The 23,111-nt window shown below is 43.8% G+C and overlaps 1 protein-coding gene across 13 annotated transcripts in view; it reads left to right on the forward strand.

Annotated features, from left to right (window-relative positions):
- TRPM3 (transient receptor potential cation channel subfamily M member 3) overlaps window positions 1-23,111 on the forward strand; it is a 671,125-nt gene that overhangs the window by 638,819 nt on the left and 9,195 nt on the right. For all 13 annotated transcript variants that reach the window (XM_060199695.1, XM_060199701.1, XM_060199705.1 and 10 more), the window contains 3 exons: window positions 14,194-14,344; window positions 14,484-14,683; window positions 16,355-16,487. In XM_060199695.1, coding sequence (XP_060055678.1) covers window positions 14,194-14,344; window positions 14,484-14,683; window positions 16,355-16,487 — 484 coding nt within the window. The remainder of the gene's footprint in view (window positions 1-14,193; window positions 14,345-14,483; window positions 14,684-16,354; window positions 16,488-23,111) is intronic.

Raw genomic sequence — 23,111 nt, forward strand, 5'->3', positions numbered from 1 at the left:
TGTGAAGCGACTCCCCTACAGGTGGGGAGCTAGGGGCTTGAACCAGGATCCTTATGCTGATCTTTGTGCTTTGCGCCACCTGTGATACCGCCCGACTCCCTCATTCTTCTTTTCTAACTGACCCTCTTCTTCATTACCAGGACCAGGGTTCTAGATCTTTAACTTCTCTGGCAAAACATTCCTTACCTGAGTAACTGGTTGGTTGACTGATTGATTGATTGACTGACTGATGGATTGAGACAGAGAGAAATTGAAAGAGAAGGGGGAGATAGAGAGGGAGAGAGAAAGAAAGAGAGACACCTGCAGCACTGCTTCACCACTCATGATTCGCCCTGCAGGTAAGGAATAGGGCCTTGAACCCAGGTCCTTATGCATGTGTGCACTCACCCCATACACCACCATTCAACCCCAAAGATGATTCTTTCTAATGTGTTAGTGACTATGTCCCACAACTAGAGAAAGTGTTGACTGCAAGAAAATAAATCTCACTCATAGCTGCTTAAAGAAAGATCAACTGCAAGGTGTGAAAGAGGAAGTCTCTGGGGGCCACGTGGTGGCACACCTGGTTGAGCGCACATGTTACAGTGCGCAAGGACCCAGGTTCGAGCCCCCGGTCCCCACCTGCAGGGGGAAAGCTTCACCAGTGGTGAAGCAGTGCTGCAGGTGTCTCTCTGTCTCTCTCCCTCTCTGTCTCCCCCTTCCCTCTCAATTTCTGACTGTCTTTATCCAACAAATAAAATGAAGATTAAAAAGAAAAGAAAGGAAAAGAAGAGGAGAAGAAAAGAAAAGAAAAGAGGAGAAAAGAAAAGAAAAGAAAAGAAAAGAAAAGAAAAGAAAAGAAAGAGGAAGCCTCTAAGGCATTCAAAGACTGAGCATGGCAGGACACTGACTGGAGGTGAAACTGGCAGTAGTTTGAGGGAGATGGAGGACAAAATCTAAAGACCTTTGTGCTTTTCTCTCTACTCTCCAATTTTAATCAATCAACTCTTGCTCTTTGACACACACACACACACACACACACACACACACTCTCTCTCTCCCTCCTCCACCCTTTTTCCTTTCCCCCTTTTCATCTTTCAGATGCCTTGCTTTATATTTCCATGACATAGCCTGGTCTGACATGATCTAATCTCACAATTAAGTCACCCCTATCATCTAAGTAAAGTCTTTGCACACTGGCTGACTTCTAAAAAACAGACTATCAGTCATCAGTATTCAAGGAGCCCTACCTGCCATGGGCAATGATCAGACTTAGCCTGAATCGAGTTAGGGAGGGATGAGGAAACTAGCATAGGGCACAGCCAACCTAGAAGACTCAAAGCTGCCTCTTCTAGCTGTGAGCAGGGTGAATAAAGGGGAGGATCAATTAGGTATCTATTGCTATCACTGATAATAGATGTTGCCTATTAATAATGCTATAATATGGGGGGTAGGTAGTGGTGTACACCTAGTGAAGCATATGTTACCATGCACAAGGACCTAGTTTTGAGTCCCCACTCTTTCCCACCTGCAGAGGGGAAGCTTCACAAGTGATGAAGCAGGGCTGCAGTTGTCTCTTTCTCCCTCCCTCACAATATCCCCTCCCCTTTCAATTTGTGTCTCCTATCAAACTGAGGGAAGACACTGGCCACTAGTCACTGAGCTCCAGCAAATAATCCTGATGGCGATGATGATGATGGTGGTGGTGGTGGTGGTGGTGGTGGTGGTGGTGATGCAATACAAAGCAGCCATGGCCGGTGCGCCGCTATGTTCCATCGCTGGGGAGCCAGAGACGACCCGAACTGCCCCTGAGGCTACAGACAGACTATGACCCACATAGTCAATGACTGCCACCTCTCCAGATTCAAAGGAGGTCTCGAAACTTTACATCAGGCTCAACCTGACGCTGTTGACTGGCTACGGAAGAAGGGCAAACGCTAGAAGAAGAAGCACAGAAGAGCTTAAATCTGGAAACATTTGGGCTCAGGAGCTTACTGACTGGCCAGAGGGGTTTTCTGGTTTTGACTGGGCTCTATTGCATGCCAAGGAGACAGCAGTTCCCAGCAGATCAGAAGGGCCTTAGTTCAGACAACAGAAACAATGAGGGAACAGAGTCTTCTGTGTTTTGTCCTCCTATAAGCTGTCTCTGGCACGCTCCTCATGGGTGTGTGTGGAAGAATAGGAACAAAAGCACTCAAGGTTGTTTATCTGTTTTCAAGATTTATAGGTGCTACTATCTTATTGGTGAATGAAACTCAGAATCAAGGGGTAAGACAATAGAGCCTACCCATTTAGCAAATGAAATAGGAGATCATATGCCAAAGGAACTTGGATACAAGCAGAGGAGAAAATCTGAAACTACTGATGTAGTCGATCTGTTAAAATATGGCAGCCAACACTCTGGCTTGGGCAGTAAGCTAGTATCAGTGCACATCTTTCTTAGGCAACATATGCACAGAGTCTTTTTATTTTTATTATTTTTATTGCCTCTAGGGTTGTTGCTAGAGATTGGTGCCTGTACTACAAATCCATTGCTCCTAGCAGCCTTTCTGTTTTCTTTTTCTGTTTTTCTTTGTGTTTGTTTCCTTAACTTGATAGGGCAAAGAGAAATTAAGAGGTGAGAGGGAGATAGAGAGGGAGAGATAGAGAGACACCTGTAGTACTTGATTCACTGCTCATGAAGCTTCACCCCTGTAGGGAGAGAATGGGGAAGCTTGAGCCCAAGTCCTGGAACCTGGTAATGTGTGAGCTCAATCAGGTATGCGGTCACCACCACCACCCCAGTTCAGAGTCTTTCTGATTCTAATTCCTAATACCAGATAATGAGCTGCCAAGATAAGAATTTTGATGCCCTATCAAAAGCAGCAGGTAAATCACAACTGTATCTATAGGCAAAGTTAAGGAAGTAGAATAACAAAGACACAAAACCAAGACAACAGAGGAAACTGAATTTTCTCCCCTTTTCTTCTATAACACAAGGCTTTCACTATCACACACAATATATCTATGTTTGTATGCTTTCTAATTCATTGCATGAAAGGTGAAGACTATTCAATGTAATAGTGCTTTCTGAATAGTTCAGAGCTAGAAGCCTGGGAAAAGAGCAAGTAGACCAGAAACCATACAGGCAGATGCTCTGTCTCTGGTACTTTCTTTTCCCCAGTGGTAACTAGGTTCTTATTCATGCTTTTGAGTTGAGAAGCTAGTTATTTATTTACATTTTTTTTTTTTGCTAGGACTAGAAACAAAGGTCTCTATAAAGAGAAAACAATTTCTTAGATAATCCATTCTAGAGGTTATTCTATTCTTTTGTTCTTCTTCACAGAATCATAAAGTAATAGAAATGAATAGATGGAAATTAGGAGCCATCTAATCGGGGGCCAGCGCTGGTACATCTAGTAGAGCACACACATTATAGTGTGCAAGGACCCAGGTTCAAGCCCCCAGTCCCCACCTGTAGGGGAGAGAAGTATCACAAGCAGTGAAGCAGTATTGAAGGTGTCTCTCTGTCTCTCTCTATCTCTGTCTCCTCTTCACTCTCAATTTCCCTGTCTCTATCCAAAATAAATACATAAAATGTTAAAAAATAAACAAAACTGTAGTGATCAACACCATTATTGTTTTAAAAGAAAAAGAAAGGAAGGAAGGAAGGAAGGAAGGAAGGAAAAAAGAAAAAACAAAAAAAATTAATCTAGTATTTCTCAACCTCTCTAGCCAGTCACATAAACCACTGATTGCTTTGTAACATCCGCTCTGCTCTTTTTTTATTTTTACATTATTATTATTATCATTATCATTATCATCATCATCATCATCATCATCATCATCATCATCATCATTACCAGGGCCACTGCTCCTGGCTGACTTTTTCAAATAGAAAGAGAGAGACATGGGATGGGGTGGGGGGGGCATGAAGAAACACAATATCAAAACTTCCTCTAGTGCAGTGGATATTAGGCCTGAATCTGGGTCCCACATATCAAAAACAAATACAGTATCCAGAACTATTATGTCTCTGCTCTTTAATCCCACCTAGTCCCACTCTGTCCTACCCCTAGGCCTCAGACCTGCACTGTTCATTACTCCCAGAAGACAACTTCTCTTTTATTTTCAAACAGAGAGGAAAAGACACTACAGTACCACCCCCACCATGGCTTCCCTTGATGCCATGCATGGTATTCTCATGTGGTGCTGGAGTTAACCATTATAAAAGATGCACTGTACAGGATGAACCAGCTCCCAGCCCATGCTTGCGTCACTGTCATCGTTGTTGCTTATTTTGTTATTTTATCTGCCAGATTTGCCTAACGGTGGAGCTGTAGATTGAACCTGGGGGCTCTTGTGCCTCAGGCACAAAAATCTATTGTGTTGCTGCTGGTGCTATCTCCCTATCCACCCAACCAACCGATGCTCTTTAATATTTGTAGTGAAATTGACTTCATCTCCTTCTCTCTCTACCCCACCCCTCTCAATTTCTCTCAGTCCTGTAAAATTAAGAGGAGGGGTTGGAAATAATGGCCAGTGGGAAGGGTAAATTCCTCCTACAGGCACCAATCCCCAGTGATAACCCTGATGGCAATTGAAAATAAAGAACCTAAGATAGTCTGTCTTCATAAAATTTATACCACAGCCATAACATGAAAGTTCAGTAGTGCTTGCTATAAATAGAAGACAACCGTAAAATAAGCAGAATGAAAGCACTACACTGTTGTGAAACTGGTCTGGAGGCTTGACCCTTCAGTCTTTGTTGTTTTATCTGGGCTGGCCTCACAGGCGGGTAACAGAGACGTCCAGAGACACGCGGCTGGGCCGGGAAGCTGTATTTCTTTATTCACGAACAAGGATTCATAAACTAACCCAAACTAATCACCAAACAGAACTCTCCTGCATCCTTCTCACATGGTGGCGCCAAGAAGTCTTGAACTCTGTCTGGGTTCTTTGGGGCGGGGACAAGCGGGCCGCGAAACTACCAGGACTAAACCAATTTTCCTGGCAGGGGGAGAGCTAGACCAAACCAATGTAAAGCATACAACAAGTCTTTACTAAAAAATGAAGTTTAGCAAGAACGTGTTGAGGAAATAATATCTCCAAACTGACAGATTGAAAAGAGTCAGGAAGATTGAAAGAGACTTGAAAAGGTCAATGCTATCTTCTCACTATCTAGTTTGATGTTATTTAAAGCCTGAGATCATTCTGGGTGTCCTGAGCTGTGTATGTTTACCACAAGATGGGGAACATCAATCCATTGAGTCTCTTCTCTCACAGATGGAGGAAGGAAGCCTCCTCTTACTCCTTTCTCAGGACTGCCCTTGTAATGACTCGCTACCAGTTTGCCTCTTACCCAGCTGCTGGGTTAGGGGGAAGGAAAGAATGTAAACCACAAGCGACTTAAAAATTGGTATTTTGGTCTCTTCTAACTACCAGGTAAATTGGAATTTACCTATTTTTCAGTGATCTCAGCTACCCCTGCCTTCCTCCTTTGCCGGAAGACACTGATGGTAAATGCTGGAAAAAAAAAAAAAAAAAAAACAGAAAGTGCTCCCATACTTCCATTTAACTTGAAGGTATTCTGTTGAGGGAAATAAGCCAGAAATAAAAGGATGAATATCAGATGATCTCATTCATAGATGGAATTTGAGAAGCAAGAACAGTAGAGAGAACACAAGATGAAACTTGGACTGGGGTTAGTGTATTGTACCAAAGCTAAGGATTCTGGGGAAGGAGGAGAATGAAAGGCATGGAGGGGAACTGGGGTCCTGATGCATGATGGGGGAAAAGGACTTGGGTTGGGGGAGAGAGTGTCTTGCAAGTACTTCTCATGGAGGGATGAAAGGTTGTACCCAAGTGTGAGCAACCATATTATAAGCCATGAACCACTCCCCAATAAAGTATTCTGCATGGATCAACCACTACCCAAGACTCTGAGGTCAAAAACCTTTTAGAAAGATATAAACATAGAAAGAAGCATCTCTAGTTGTTCTGCCCTAGAAAGTATGGTGTTGGGGAAGAAGGAGTAGGCCAAAAGAGTAGGCCCAATCTAAGTCTAACTCCTTGGAGAAAGCCTTAGGAGCTGTGCTAATGGCATTCTAAATCCTTTCTGGCTAACAGTGTGGATTTTCAAAAGGCAGTGTTGAAATCCTCTTTGTCTCCTTATCTTTTTAAGATGGGTTTTTAGTTGTAAATCCTTTCTCAGAAAAAGAAGTGCCTAAGTGTAGTCAAACACTCAGCTAAGCTCTTTATTCTATTGCCTATGATTTAGAATAAGCTTTTGAGACATTTCCTCACACATGAGAGAAGGAAACAATCTTCAACAAATATCCTTCTTTGTCACATTGTAAAAGATGATGCTACCAAGATCAAACAATGGCTGGTGTGTCTAATTTTTCTTAGTTTGAGATAACAAGGTGGCATATGTGCTAAATAAACATTTGTTTTCTTTACATATTATAGGTGAACTCAAAAGGGCAAGTGTTTTGATCTTTGGAAACTATACCTGGTACCTAGTCACGAATCAAATTTCTTTTTCCAAAATTCAAAGTTTAGTATGCAGTTTGTATATCACTTCATCTGAATAGCCCAGGATAAGTTATATTGCTGGAAAGAAGGAAAATTCAGATGTCTATCAACTGGCTCCTTCAATATAGTGTGTGTGTGTGTGTGTCTGTGTGTGTGTGTGTGTGTGTGTGTCTGTGTGTGTGTGTGTCTGTGTGTGTGTGTGTTTTGTATCTAGACTCTCTGTTCTATTCCATTGGCCTCCTTGTGTTACTTTTTCCCAGTACTATACTCTTTTGATTAGCATCATCTTTCAGTATAATTTTGACATTAGGTAATCTAATTCATCCTTTTTTCTTTCTTTCTTTCAGGACTGTTTTGGCTATTCATGTTCTTTTGTATTTTCATACAAATTTTAAACTTTTTTATTCTATATTCTTGAAAAATATCCATTAGGTTTTGATAGGGGTTGCACTGAATTTCCAAGTTGCCTTAAGAATATTCCCATTCTTGGACCAGCCAGATAGCTCACTTGGATAGTGTACTTGATTTGGCATGGGCACAACCGAGGTTTGAACCCAAGCCCCACTGCACTGAGGGAAACTTTGGTGCTATGATATCTTTCTTTCTGTCTATTTCTATTTCTGTCTTTCTGTCTGAAAAAGTCAGCAAGGAGAGGGAAATCCCCAGTGACAACCAAAAAAAAAAAAACTACCATTAAGGGAAAGGTTCCAACTCCTGTGTCAATTTCAGTTGAAAGGATTGTTACACTGAAAAGGCCCCAAAGATCATAACTTAACTCGGGGGTGGGGGGAGGAAGGATATCAGGACAGCAAAATAGCTCACTTGGATAGTACACTGATTTGCCATGTGCATGACCCAAGTTCAAGCCTGACCCATTGAAGCTTGGCACTATGGTGTCTCTGTCTCTCTAAATCTGTCTCTAATTTAAAGGAGGAGGTGGAATAAGATATGACTAATCATCAGTGTCTTACACAAGTATGTGAAGGGCTGAGCAGTGGAGAGATTTACATGACGGCATTCAGAAAGGAGACCTGTAATAGCCTTTGCTGAAGACCAGGCATATCCCTTTAATTACAAAATATATCAGTTGGGAAATTTAAAAATTCTATTTTTCCCTCAGGCTTTTGCTGTTGCAGAAACCATCTTATGTTGGCAGGACCTGGCAGTACTTGGCATCTTGAAATAGACAAATGGACTCTGACCTGATGATGTTGTTCAGAAGCACCCTTAAAGAAATGTCCAACACTAGAGGCAAAATGTACAGAATATGCTATCCTGACATGCATTCACTCAGCTTATAGTTACTATGCACCTATTATGTGCAGGACAATGTTTTAACTGCTACTTTGTCTAGTGGACAAAATAGACAAAATTCCTCTCACTGTGGAGCCTGTATTCTACTGAGGAATGCCACTGATACTTTTTTTTTAATTACTACAAAAGTCTATGATTAAAAATTAAAGCACTGTTCATACAGAACAGAAAACCAAACGTTCTTACTATCATCTGCATACTCTGGCCAAACTCTGATTGCACAACCTTTGTTCTGAAGGCCAATTAATTATGTACTTCATTTCTATTTAGTAAGGCGTAGTTAGCAGAAATGGCACTTCCAACTTCACAGTGTACAATGTCAGCGTGACCCACATACTAAACCAAAGAGAAGCTGAATCTCCTAGACCCTGTCTAATTTCAGCTGCACCAATAGAGGCTCCCACTCCATATCTACACCCTAGCCTGAGGCTTCTGTGACCTAGTCTATAATCACCTTCTAGAACAAAATTTCCCTTCAAACTAGGAATAGTTGACCATGCCCAGAAGCTTGGCCTGATTCCCAGCTGCATTTAACCTATTGATCTGATCATAAAGGAAACCTGTGCCATCAATTTCTGACCCAGAGGACCCAGTGGGACAATCTCAACCAGCATAAACACTTTAAGTTCCTTTATGTCTAAGGAGTAGGCATCTGGCGCCTGAAACTCTGACTCCGTGATTCAACCCTAGGATCAGGTCAGATTTCCACATTGCCAGTTATCCCTTTCAATCTTTTCATGCTAGTTCAAGACTCCAAATGGAGCCTCTCCTGGGTAGGACACCTCTCAGAGTGGGTTCACTAATAGTTGGTCTGCAGATAAAGGCTGGATCAGGAGAACTGAGTTCATCATTAATTGCCAGTGACAGAAACCCAACTCAAGCTGACTTAAGGATAAAAGGGATCTGCATGGTTCATATAAGTACAGAAGGCAGGCTTTAGGCATGGCTGGGTCAAGGATCTGCTTCTTTTTGCTGTGACTGTGTCACTTCTGGACAAGCCTCTCTCTACTTCCTAACTTTAAATTACATTAGAGAGAGGGCTAAGCAGTGGCATACCTGAGAGAAGACACACCTTGTCATGCAGGACAGCCCCGGTTCAAGTAAGCCCTGTGGTCCCCACATATAGGGGTAGTTTCATGAGCAGTGGAGCAGTGCTAAAAGTCTCTCTCTCTCCCTCTCCCTCTCCCTCTCTCTCTCTCTCTCTCTCTCTCTCTCTCTCTCTCTCTCTCCTCTTTGTCTCTCCATCTTTCACCCTCTATTAAAAAGAAAAAGAAAGAAAGAAAAAGAAAAATATGTCTTCCAGGAATGGTGATGATGCAAGCACAGGAGGGCCCCAACAACAATAATAATAATGCTGGTTTAAAAAAAAAAAAAAAAAGCTTTAGAAAAAATAATTCACTTATAGTAGCTGCAGCAAAAGAACCAAAGTGGATGCTCATTGGTTCTTACTAGTCAGGTCAGAGTCACCTGTTCATCTCTGAGTCAATCACTGCAACTTTGGATTCAGCTCCTAGACAGAGAATTAAAACTTGATTCCACCCAAAATTCATGGGTTAAAAGTGGAAGAAGGGTGACTCCTCCAAAGGTAAATAAAAAAGCTCTTACCAGAGGGAGGGGAAATAATATACTGGGTGGGTAGAGCCAGAAAAACACCCACTAGAAGACACTCTGCATGGACTTTCACTAACAAAGAAGGAGGTGACAGCATGCCACTTCTTCTTCTTCTAGCATTTGCCCTTCTTCCTTAGCCAGTCAACAGGTCAGGTTGAAAGCTGTCAGGAGCTGCTTGTTGCTGGCTTTGAAAGTGACTGGGATCCATGTGGATTCAGTCTAGGAAGGATCGTCAGTTTCCCCAATGAATGGGTACTCACGGGATGCACCATGAGAAGGTCGATCCAAAGCATGCCACTAAGGAGAAAGGAAACATCTCCTTTTCTGCAAGAGAACTGGACAGAGAGTCAGTCCTGGTTTAGTGTACATCTTACAAAGCACAAAGACCCAGGTTCAAGCCCCCAGTCTCCACCTGCAAGGAGTAAGCTTCCCAAAAATGCTGCAGGTGTCTCTGTGTCTCTCTCCCTCTCTATCTCCCCCTTCCTTCTTGATTTATCTCTGCTGCTACCTAATAAGCAAATATATACATATATATATATTTTTTTTTTTTAATTTAAGAGAGACAGAACTGGAAGGGGGAGCCTCCATTCAAGTGTCAGATTCCAGAGCAGAGAGATGGCATGATCCACATGCCTTTAACTATACACCCAGGTCCCCGGGTGTACAGACCTCCCAATACTGTTTGATGCCATGTGACAACCCAGATTACATATCTCGGCGTTCTAAGAGACCCTGTTCATCTTCACCAGTAAGAGACACCTGGAATTCAGGGAGGGAGTCCTCACCAGTGCAGGTCAAGATACAGAACAGGGGCATCATCCACAGCCCCCCTAGAGCCATGGTTTGCACTCCCTGATGCAGATGACTCAACTGCTTGCTATGCTGGTACTGCCGGGTGAAGGCTGTCTCTTCATGATTCGTTTGTAGTATCATCCTCGCTGTCATCAGGTTCATGTAAGACACTTATACTGTTCTGGTTGCTGCAGAATCTAGGAGCTGGGTCTCAAGGCAGGTTCCTGACTAATGGACTGTTCCCTCTATCTTAAGCCACAGGCCTGCACTATTCTGCAATGTTGCATCAGAGCAATGTTCCATATGCCCTTCTTGTCCACCTACTGAAGACCTCAAATGGCTCCCCATGTGCCCAAATGGTTTCAATCACTCAGTAAATGTTTGCTAAGTCAATTCTGTGCTTGGTGATTGCAAAGCCAGGTTCATGGCTCTGTGAGGAGGCCTGTGGAGAGGCTAGCAAGCCCCTGCTCCTTGTGCACTTGGGTCTCCCCTCTAGACTGGACAAAGGGGCAGCATGAAGGAAGAGCCGGCATAACACACCTCATACCTCCCTAAAGATGGGATCCAAAGAGAGAGAGAGAGATGGAGATAGTAAAAGCCATCTGTGGACACTCTGTAACTGATCCCTCTCTGCTTCTCTGTGAGTTTCCACACAGATATCTGAACAGCAGCCTATGGACAGGACACACTAGGAGTGACATCCCCTTGGGACAATGTGTCAAGAAGAGAGGGGTGGGCCAGACTTAGCTGGGGAGGGATAAGCAAAGTGAAGGACTCTATGAGGCTTGCAGCCAAGGGGGCAATAGAGTGCCAATTCAAGGAAGGGAGTTCTGGGCAGGGGATACAGCATAATGGTTATGCAAAGAGACTCTCATAAGGTTAGGCCTGAGACTCCAAAGTCCCCTACACCTCCATAAGCCAGAGGTGTGTATTGCTCTAGTTTAAAAAAAAAATGTATTGGGTTTTTGAGAAGGACCTAAGGAAGGTAATGGCAACCCCTCTGAACCAGGACTGTCCTCATGAGCAGCCCTGCAGAACCATGGGAAATGATCAGATTGGTTCCATATGATTTCCTTTAGTCATTCAGCAGTCATCATGTGGGGATGTACTGTCTGCATCAAGTCAGGCAGTAGAAGACTGGGTACAAAAAGGAGTTATCATCTCCCCCTGTGGGTTCTCCAGAGGCTGGGCACATAGACAGGCAAGAGATAGACTGATAAGAGAAATGGAAGGGTTGACAGTGGCTCACCCAGTTAAGTGCACATATTACCATGCACAAGGACCCGGATTCAAGCCCCTGCTCCCCACCAGCAGGGGAAGCTTCACAAGCAATGAAGCAGTGCTGCAGGTCTCTCTTCCTGCCTCTCTCTCCTCTTTCCCCTCAATTTCTCTCTGTGTCTATCCAAAATAAACAAGTAAATAAGTTAATTATTATAATTTTTTTTTAAAGCATAGCTCAAACCTAAGACATACTACAGCATTACATCTCTCAGAACTGCCTGGGACTGGCTTCACTGTGTGCTCATGGGGAAAGGTGGGGTGCGGTCAAAGAGGGTTCTGGGCCAGCTACCCTTAGAATTTAGATTTCATCCTAGAGCCAATGGGGAACTCCATCACTGAGTTTTTCTTCTAAGGTAGGCTGATCAGGACCTACTTACTTTCTTATTTATGATAGAGAAGACAGAGAGAGACAGACAGAGAGAGAGAGAGAGAGAGGCCTGCAGCATTGCTTCACTTCTCATGGTTTCCCCCCTGCAGGTGGGGACTGGGGACTTGAACCCAAGTCCTTGCACACTGCAATGTACACACTCTACCAGGTATACCACTACCCAGCCCTGGTCAGGACTCTCCCAGGACTGTTTTATAGGGTGGGGGTGAATGCTTTAATCACCAATGATAAACAGATACAAAGCCTTTGAAAATGCCTGATCCCAATACTCTGCCATCTTGTAGGCAGGACAAAGGGGGCACTTTGGCCATTTTTCTTCTGCCCTAAACATTAGAAACCCAGGATCTTAGGTCCTGAAATTATTTTAATACTCTCCATTGCCTAAGAAGATGTGCTCTGGATCTGAGAGCCTGTCAAGAATTGTGCCACTTTGCTAGAGTAATTCAAACTCAGTGCACAAACTTTAGAGGCACCCGAGAAGCCCCTGGCAAGAAAGAGCTGTGCCTGCCCCCCACCCCCACCATAGATTCTGATTCACTGTCTGGGGGTGATACTCAGCACTGGTCTTTTCTAAAGCTCTGTCATCGTCCACTCCCTACTCCCCACTCCCCGTCCCCAAGGGACCCCAGCCCCCATCCAGGCAGCTAGAAGACTGTTAAGATGGCATGGGCTGTGCTGGCCAGGTGCTCCAGCTGGGAAAAGCCCAAGTAAACTTAGCAAACCTTCTTTCTGGCAAATCTTTCAAAGTTAGTACCTCCTTTTATAGACAGACATGAGTGGGACCCAGTCCCCCAGAACCAAGGAAGGCAGCTGAAGAAGCAGGTGGCCGGGTGTAGGCCTGGGCACCAAAGGGCAGAGTTTCACGCCTGGGCTGCTGGGGCTAAAGTGCTGGGAGTTCTGCTGAGGGCTCCTTCTCCCCCTGAGCTCAGCAGGAAATTCCAGGCCTCCCAGCTCATGTGGACCCAGCTCACACAACACCATTCTCTCCTCTCCCCCACTTCCAAAGCTGTTCTTTCTTTCTCGTCTTCTTTCTTTCTTTAATTAATTATTTAATATTGATGTACAAAACTATAAGATAATAGAGGTATTCCCATCATCATAGTTCTGAATCCCCATTCCCTCTACTGGAAACTTCCATAGTTCTCCTGAGATCATAGAATATGGGTTGACTATTATTTCTGTAAATACACAGACACACATACACACACACACACACACACGCACGCGCGCACGCGCACACACACACACACACACACACACACACACACACACACACACACATATATATACCGGTTTTTTTCTATGGCCCTGTCTTCTCTTCCTAAGCCACATCTACACCTATTAGTACTTCTTTTTTTTTCTCTTCTCTCTGGGTCCTGATGGAATTGTAGTTAAGAGTCCTCTGGTCATCTTCTCCTATCATTTCTTCCCCTCTGGGAGTACGGACCAAGCTTCTTTTTGTCTTTCATAAGGTGGGAGGTCTGACTTCTGTAATTGCTTCTCCGCTAGACATAGGCACTGGCAGGTCAACCCATAGCCCCAGCCTGTTTCTCTTTCCCTAGTGACTCCAAAGCTGTTCTTTTTCTTCCTACTTGCCCAATTAGCTAGTGCAGTTGGCTTTTGTTCCAGATGCTCAGAAGGAAGCAGAGTTGGTTCTGGGCTTCAGAGTCCTATCACCCTTTCATTGCCCTCCTGGTGAAATCCCATCCATCAGGTATTCCTGGGAAACACTTTCTGAGGTACAGTTCTGTTTGGTTTCTGCCTGAGGCAGACAACTAATCATTACCCTGGGAGCCTGGGGTTGATTCCTGCAGCAATTAGCAGCTGCCCTGGTGTTAATTCCCAGTCAACAGACCCAGCAGTGTCTGGCCTCCTTTGCACATTTTGAAAGTAACTCAGTGGGGGCCATGAGAATGGGCTCCCCAGCTGCTTCCCCTAGGAAGCTCTCACCAGGTTTCCTCAACACACCAAGAGGCCCTCAGTTAGTGCCAGGAGTCAAGGGGCAGGGGGGGTAGCAGTTCCACCCACCCCTTCCTCTGATGAAAACTTTGGGCACAGACAGAGAGCCAACCCCCTCTTGGAACAGCAGCCCCTAGGAACATTCACCAAGCTTTTATTTTTGTTTTGACTTTTCTTTTTAAAATTCTTTGTTGTTCTGCTGTTTTGAGGTGGCTGTATTTTGTTCTCCATCTTGAAAAGCAAAAAAAAAAAAAAAAAAAAAAAATCCCTGCTCAAGTCAGTCTTTTTTTTTTTTTTTTTTTTTAATCACATAACCAGGGCTTCTCATGCCCTACCTGTCTTTCTTCCTCCAGCTCCCTGTGGACAGAATGAGACTCGAGAGGATGGCAAAATAATCCAGCTGCCCCCCTGCAAGACTGGGGCCTGGATCGTGCCTGCCATAATGGCCTGCTACCTGCTGGTGGCCAACATCTTGCTGGTGAACCTCCTCATTGCTGTCTTTAAGTGAGTGAGTTGGTCCTGCTTCCAGGCGATGGGGAAGGAGGCTGGGGCAAGAGGAAGGGGGCGGGGGGGGGTGGGGGGCTCAGTAGGTGCCCAGAGTAGAGCTACTCATCTCCTCACTTCTCTTTGCTCTCTATTCCAGCAACACATTTTTTGAGGTGAAGTCAATATCCAACCAGGTGTGGAAGTTCCAGAGGTACCAGCTCATCATGACTTTCCATGAGAGGCCGGTACTCCCACCACCTCTCATCATCTTCAGTCACATGACCATGATATTTCAACACCTGTGCTGCCGATGGAGGAAGCATGAGAGTGACCCAGATGAAAGGGACTATGGCCTGAGTAAGCTTCCGGTGATGGTGCCACCCCACCTCTCTGTCCCAACCACAAGGCAGACATGGCTAACTTGGGCAGGAGCAAGTGATGTTCTCCTGAGAAGGAGAGTAGGACAAAGATGGGAGAGCTCAGACTGAGCCACAATGGTACATGTAGTACTGAGGATTGAACTAGGAACTTCAGCCATGCAAGTCTAGTATTCTACCCATTGAATCAATTCTCTAGTCACATCTCTTTCCTTAAAAGTTTCTTTCATTTATTAATGAGCAAGAGATAGAGATAGAAACAGAGATACACCAGAGCACTGCTCAACTCTGGTTTATGATGGTGCTGGGGATAGAATTTGAGGACTCAGAGCCAAGGCATGAAAGTTTTGCATAACCATAAGGCTGTCTCACCAACCCAGACATATCCTTTTCTTAGTGAAGTAAAACTAGTCTCCATCAATAATGTTGAAATAGTTTCATAGGTCCTAAATTCCTTACTTTTCAGAAATCCCATCATCACATCCACCAGATTAGTAAACTTCCTATGCTTTACCAGATGTAACTGAAATATCGCTATCATGAGTTGAGTTGAGTTGAGTTGAACTGAGTTGTTGAGTTGAGTCGCAGGTGACTATGTTTGATATTTCACTATCATTTTTTGATCAATCATTTTGTTTAGATGGTAAGCATTTTCCAAAGCCTAAGGGCTTGTATCTATATGACTTCATGAATAATCCAGCCCAAGGAGGGTGGTGGATAGATAACATAATGATTATGCAAAGAGATTGACATGCCTGAGGCTCCAGAGTCCCAGATTCAGTCCCCCACACCACCACAAAACAAAGCTGATCAATGCTCTGTTAAAACAAAAAAACAAACAAATTAACCCTGGTTTCCATTGTTCATCAGAACAAAGAGCCCAGCATTTCTAAAAGGAAATTCTATTGGCACTTGGGTTTAACAATTCCTCAGTGTTTAGGACAGCCCCACACATGGCAGGGGCTTTAGCACATCCAGCCTCCTCACATTAAGTACCAATAATTCCTGTAGATTTCTAAATTTCCCTTTGGTGCCACCCACAGATAAAGAACCACTGAGAATCCTGCCCCATGCAAACAAGCTAGTAAGGTTTCTCAAAGTCTATCAAATAGACCACCTACACTAAATCTGAATAGGAGTTACTAGGAATGAAGGTCAGTAATTAACTGGGGGGTGAGAACTATTGCATCTACAGTTTAGAACCAAAGTCACTTAATCAACTGCTTCTCTTAAGTCAGAAGGTTTCAATGACTTCCCTAAAGGAGCCACATGCCTGACTTCTTTTGAGATTCTAAAATTGGGGAGGGGGGGTGTACCTGTGTGCTTTCTCCTGACCTTGATTTACAAAAGGAAGGTCATCAGGCCCACAAATCAGAAGTCATTCCTTTGACTTTCTACTTCATCCCTTCTTTTTTTTTAATTATCTTTATTTTTTTTATTGGATAAAGACAGGTAGAAATCCAGAGGGAAAGGAGTGATAGAGAGGGAAAGAGACAGAGAGACACCTGTAGCCCTGATTTACCACTTGTGAAGCTTTCCCCCTGCAGGTGGGGATCAGGGGATGGAACCCAGGTCCTTGTGCATTGTAACATGTATGTTCAACCAGGTGTGCCTCCACCCGGCCCTCACCCCTTTTTCTTTACCCCCACAGAACTCTTCATAACCGATGAAGAACTCAAGAAAGTGCATGATTTTGAAGAGCAGTGCATAGAGGAGTATTTCAGGGAAAAGGATGATCGATTCAACTCATCCAATGATGAGAGGATCCGGGTAACTTCAGAAAGGTGTGTTCTGTGTCTCCAGAGGATGCTTTATGCTATAGAATGATTTAGTGATCTATTCTGTTTGTACAACCACATACGGAAAAAAAAAAAAAGAATGAAAGAAAGAAAGAAAGAAGGAAAAGAAGAAAGACTTTCCATTTATTTTTATCTTAAAGAGATCATGCACTTATGAGAGAATAGAGCATGGTCTAAATTGCAACAGAGGAAGCCCCCAGGCTAATAGATCCCAACCTTCTCTAGCAGGAAGAGAAACAACCACCCTCTCGAGACTGTTGAGTCTCAGATAGGGCTGTTGTCTCAGACTAGAAATAGAAACATTTCTGATCCAGAAACAAACTAAGGGAAACCCAGTCCAATTCCAGGCCCTCTAGAAGGACTGTGCTTTAAATAGGGTCCTGAGTAGCTTCCCCAGAGGACTAAGAACAACTCTGGTATCTTTCTGGCTTATGTGAATGCTCAATACCTTCTGAACAAGCAACAGAGTCTTTATGAAATTAATCAGTGTAATGTTTGGGTTTTTTTTTAACTTGGAATTATTTTGTTTCTTTATTACAGACCAAGATAAAATCAAATTGATTAAGAGCAGAGTTCTCTCCCCAATGGCTATATAACTTTAGATCCCTAACCATATAATTTTGTGAACAAGTAGGGCTGTCAGGAAAACCTTAAAAATAAAGAGAAGAGAATCTGCTAAATCACATAACTCTCACTACATGCAAATGGATTTACATTTTCAACTTTTTCCTTGTTTTTCTGTAAACTAATTGAAATTCCAGTCCCCGGATGGCACATTCAAAACTCAGCAATTGGGAACTCCATACTAAAGAATGCCAGAGTGTTAAAAAGCACTGGTATAACTTTAGAATTTTAAGTATTTGTGATGTTAGAATGGCAGAGGCACCGTACAAATTGTAGAAAGAGTATAATATATTGATGACTCTAGTCAATGTAACTCATATTTCTAAGATTTTATGTAGTTTTCATGAAATGGCACTTTTCTGCCTCTGGTCTTTTATTTCTTTAAAAAAAATTGCTGTCTAGAGAAGTAGGCATGTACACATATGCTGTTCTGTGATTTATCCACAGGTACTCAGCCAATATTAATAAAGTTTAGAGCCGTGCACAGACTTTGTACACATCTGTTATTACAAAATAGAGCATTTTACAATGCTATTATTTGAAGCAATTCTTTGACAAAGAAGCTACAAATCTGGAGGTCTATCCTATCCTGAGGCCTTGCAAAATGCTATCGAAAAACTGCTATGTGGCTCAAACATATTCCAAAAAAATATTTTCCAAAAGTCTTTGAAATTCTTTTGGAATTTGTAGACCAACAGACCTGCAAAGACAGAAATGTAGTGGAGAGGAGTACAAAGATGCAGAGGAGCCTTTGATTCTCTTGGGAATTAAATTGAAAGATTCAGACACCAGCCTATGGTAGGATTGTGACCATGTCACCAATTCCTTTTGGATAAAAACAGAAACTACAAAAGTTCTGCCTGAGCTTCCCACACTGCATCTGCAAACATTCAAGACAACTTCTTTCCCAGGGGTCTCACCTGCCTTCTGAGAGGGTGACTCAGGTGAAGTATTCCCAAAACCTAGGACAAGAGTGTAGGCCCAGCCTCGTGTCCCAGGCATTAAGTGGCCTGCTATAGTCATTAATGGGGGCCTGCAGGCACAGCCAAGCCCAGGCACCAACTCAGATACTGCTGCATCTGAGTCTGCTTAGGTTTTGCTTTTATTGGTGGTGGTGTTAGTTTTGGTTGGTTTTACATGTGTATGTGTAACTGAAGTTATCACCGTTAAACACCAGAATTACACTCTGAGCAAGAAAAACACCACAGGGGACTTGAGGGAACAGAGATGAAGTAAAGACAAGTGGAACCATAGTACCTGTCTCAGACATTCTCTCAGGCATGTCCTTTCAGAGTCAAATGACAGGTGAAATCATTGTCCTATTTACATCCAATAAGATGGACACGTAGGTAGGTAGGTAGGTAAACAGACACACACATTTGGATGAGTATATATATTGAATCTGCATACATTAACTTTATAATGTATAGAATATTACATAATGTTCCTTTCATGTTAGACAAATAGAGATTCAAAATCACTGTGTGCCAAGTAACATAGGGCAGAAAATATCCTTAAGAAACAGACAACCCCACCAATGTGTCCTGGAGCTCCACTTCCCCAGAGCCCTTTCCCACTAGGCAAAGAGAGAGACAGGCTGGGAATATGGCTCAACCTCTTGACGCCCATGGTCAGCAGGGAAGCAATTACAGAAGCCAGACGTTCAACCTTCTGCACCCCACAATGACCTTGGGTCCATACTCCCAGAGGGTTAAAGAATAGGAAAGCTATCAGGGGAAGGGATGGGATACGGAGATCTGGTGGTAGGAATTGTGTGGAGTTGTACCTCTCTTATCCTATGGTTCAGTCAATGTTTTCTTTCTATAAATAAAAAATTTTTAAAAGAAAAAAAATAAATAAACACATTCTCATTGGGTCCTAAGTCCACCCAATGTACAAGAACACCAAAGACATCTAACCTAGTAGCTCTGAAAGCCTCAGTATCATCTTGAGAACTTGTCACAACACAGACTGCTAGAGACCTGTATACTTCCCTGCCACCACCACTACCAGTTCTGATTCAGCATGCCTCGGAATAGGGCCTGACAACTTCTTTCTTTCTTTCCTTCTTTCTCCCTTCTCTCCTTTCTTCTTCCCTCCTTCCATTTTTTATTAGATATGGTAGAGAGAAATTGAGAGAGAGGAGGAAGAGATAGAGAGGGAGAGAGAAAGATAGATACCTGCAGACCTACTTCACCACTTGTGAAATGTCCCCCCTGGGAGTGGGGAACAAGGGCTCAAACCCAGGTCCTTGCACACGGTAATGTGTACACTTAACCATATACTTAACCAAGTGTACCACCAACTCATCCCCAGAACTTGCATTTTAACAAAGGCCCAGTTGGTGTTGATCCTGATACTGGTTCCAGGAGCCAAACTCCCAGAACCAGTGATGGAACCCAATGGACAAGCTAAAAGTTTAAAGCCAGGAGAAAATGGCACAGAATTACTTACTGTGGAGCATTTACAGCTTTATGTATTTAAGTGTTTTGACACCAGGGTTATTGCTAAAGCTTAGTGCCTACATAGCTCCACTGTTCTAGTGACTATTTTTACCCTTGATCTTTCTTCCCTTTTTTGGCAAAGGTTAAGAGACAGAGAAATAGAGAAGGTGAAAGAGACAGAGAAAAGGAAAGACACCTGCAGCACTATGCCGCTATTCATGAAGCCTCCCTTCTGAAGTTGGGGACCAGGGACTTGAGCTAAGGTCCTCAAACTGAATGAGCCATCACCCAGTCCCAATCTCTGTGAAGCATAAAATCTGCAGCACCATATGTTTGGGAAAGTTCTGGAAGTTAGTACAGATCACTGTACCCAAAACAGTTCTTTCTCTAGCCTACCCAGCACCATAGCAATCTGACGAATACCTACTGGCATGGCTAGGCTCTGGGTGGGGAAAGAAAGGCTCTTCTTGAAAGACTGTAGTCACATGGCGCAAAGCGCAAGGACCGGTGTAAGGATCCCGGTTCGAGCCCCCAGCTCCCCACCTGCAGGGGAGTCGATTCACAGGCATTGAAGCAGGTCTGCAGGTGTCTATCTTTCTCTCCCCCTCTCTGTCTTCCCCTCCTCTCTCCATTTCTCTCTGTCCTATCCAACAACGAACAACATCAACAATGGTAATAATAATAACCACAACAAGGCTACAACAACAAGGGCAACAAAAGGGGGAGAAAATGTCCTCCAGGAGTGGTGAATTCACGGTGCAGGCACCGAGCCCAGCAATAAACCTGAAGGAAAAAAAGAATTTAAGCAAACTAGAATACATATAATTCCTCATGGTTTTATTGTTGTTGTTGTTAAGATTTACGTGGGTTACCTAACAAACAAAGCCAGGGAACTGGCAAAGCCAAAAGGACACAGGTAGAACTTTTGACCAAGCTGCTGAAGAATGAATGGCACCCCATGACTATGGGGGAAGAGGGGAGGATAGCAGCCCTTTGGTGGTGGGTTTGCTAGGATGACACATATTTTTTTATTAGTGGTTGATACCTAACAAGATTACAAGATAATAGGGGTATAATCCCATACCACTCCCACTACCAAAATTCTGTACCCCACCCCCACCCCAACAATAGCCACCATCCTTCTCCCAAGATCTTAGAGATGGGTTGATTACTTTTTTTGTTTTTCAAGTTCATGTGTTTCAATTCTCTATATTCCACATTTAAGTGAAACCATCTGGCATTTGTCTTTCACCTCCTTACTTACTTCACAAAGCAAGCATCACCATCACCTCCAGTTCCAGCCATTTTGTCTCAAAGGACACAGTATCATAATGACACATATTTTAAACAATAGTGAAATTGGGACCCAGGCAGTGGTGCACTGAGTTGAGTGCACAGGTTAACATGTGCAAGGACTTGGGTTTGAGCCCCCACTCCACCTGCAGGGGGATGCTTCATGAGCAGCAAAGCAGTGCTACAGGTGTCTCTGTCTCTCCCTCTCTATCTCTCTATCCCTGCCCCTCAATTTCTCTTTCTCATTAAAAGATAATAGTAAAATGGACTATAGAAAAGGAAAAAATGGCCAACAAGAGTGGTGGATTCATAGTGCCAGCACCAAGTCCCAGTGGATAAGCCTAGTGGCATTTAAAAAAAAAGAAAGAAAGAATGAGAAGAAAAATGGCCACCAGGAATGACATAGTATAAGCACTGAACCCCAACAATAACCTTGTGGTAACAACTACAACAATAACAGCAACAACAAAAAACGACATCATGAAGCTGACATTTTCTGTGCCCCTAGAATCTTCTTTTGAATGTCTTTTACTTGATGACATGGCAGTAGAGGCAGCTGTGTTCTCAGCTACTATTTTTTTTTTTTTGGTTTTTACCCCCTGTAATATACCCTCTGTGAGGCTCCTTGCTTCCTCTCCTGGGCTCCCAGGAACCCAGCCACCTCCCCTCTCAGAGACCTGACTGGGGCTACCTCAGAGAGATAGTAGCAGAGTGATTGGATCCAAGTTCAAGCCAATAGTCCCTACCTGCAAGAGGGAAGCTTCACCAGTGAATCAGGTCTGCAGGTCCTTCGCTCGTTCTCTCTCTCTCTCCTTCTCTCCCTCCCTCCCTCTCTCCCTCTCTATCTCCCCCCTCAATTTCTCTCTGTCCTATCAAATATGAGAAAAATAAATTAAAAAATTTTAAAAGGGAGGTGGGTGGTAGCACAGCAGGTTAAGTGCACATGGCATGAAGCACAAGGACCAGTGTAAGGATCCCAGTTTGAGCCCCCAGCTCCCCGCCTGCAAGGAGGTCACCTCACAAGCAGTGAAGCAGGTCTGCAGGTGTCTATCTTTCTCTCGCCCTCTCTGTCTTCCCCTCCTCTCTCTGTTTCTCTCTGTCCTATCCAACAACAATGATAGCAATAATAACAACAACAACAATAAAGGGGAAAAATAGCCTCCAGGAGCAATGGATTCTCAGTGCAGGCACCAAGCCCCAGCAATAACCCTGAAGGCAAAAAAAATTAAAGAAAAATAAAATATGCATTTAAAAGCCTTTTAAAATATAAAAATAAACATGATTATACAGGAAGATCATCTCTAATTCTTTGGTTGTTTATTTTAGGTGTGTGTTTGTTAATTCATTTAGACAGAGACAGAGGGGCAAAAAGAGTGAAGAAACCACAGCACTGAAGCTCCTCCAGTGTGGTAGGGGCCAGGCATGAAACTGGGTCAATTGATCTAGTTCATCAGCTCTAGGTTAGATTATCTCTGGTTTTTGTTTGTTTATTGCTGTTGTTGTTGGGGGGGGAGTTATTCATTTAGATAAAGACAGAAAGGCAGAGAAAGAGAACAAAACCACAGTACAGAAGCTTCCACCAGTGCAGTGGAGGCTGGATCTTCGCATGGCAAAGCAGCACACTATACAAGTGAGCTAGTTCATTGGCCCTAGGCTAGATCATCTCTAAAGTGTCATTCTCAAAGTCAGTATCACTGAGCCCTCCTTTCTCCCTCCCCCACTTCAGAGGGTCCCCCAGCTCCTCCAACTTCTGGAAAGATATCAGTGCATGGGGTCCTGAGTGGCTCAAACTGGGATCCTTATACTGGTCCTTGCGCTTCACGCCATGTGCACTTAACCTGCTGTGCTACCACCCACCTCTCTTTTTAAAAAATTTTATTTATTTTTCTCATATTTGATAGGACAGAGAGAAATTGAGGGGGGAGATAGAGAGGGAGGGAAGGAGAGAAGGAGAGAGAGAGGGAGGGAAGGACCTACAGACCTGATTCACTGGTGGTCCTGGGTGGCTTGCTCTGACCCTTGCTCTGCAAGCCTCCAGCAGACATCCCCCCCCATGACCCTCCAGGCCTCATGTCACCCTCCCAATGAGTCACCCCTCTCCTGTCCCCCCCCCCAGGCCTTCAATGAGTGACCCCTCTCCTGTCCTCCTGTCCCCTCCAGGCTCCCAGTGAGTGACCCTCCTCATGTCCACCCCAGGCTCCCCAGTGAGTAACCCCCCTCCTGTCCACCCCAGGTCCCCAGTGAGGAA

This window comes from Erinaceus europaeus, chromosome 10 (assembly GCF_950295315.1).
Source record: "Erinaceus europaeus chromosome 10, mEriEur2.1, whole genome shotgun sequence".
In the NCBI taxonomy this organism is placed as follows: Eukaryota; Metazoa; Chordata; class Mammalia; order Eulipotyphla; family Erinaceidae; genus Erinaceus; species Erinaceus europaeus.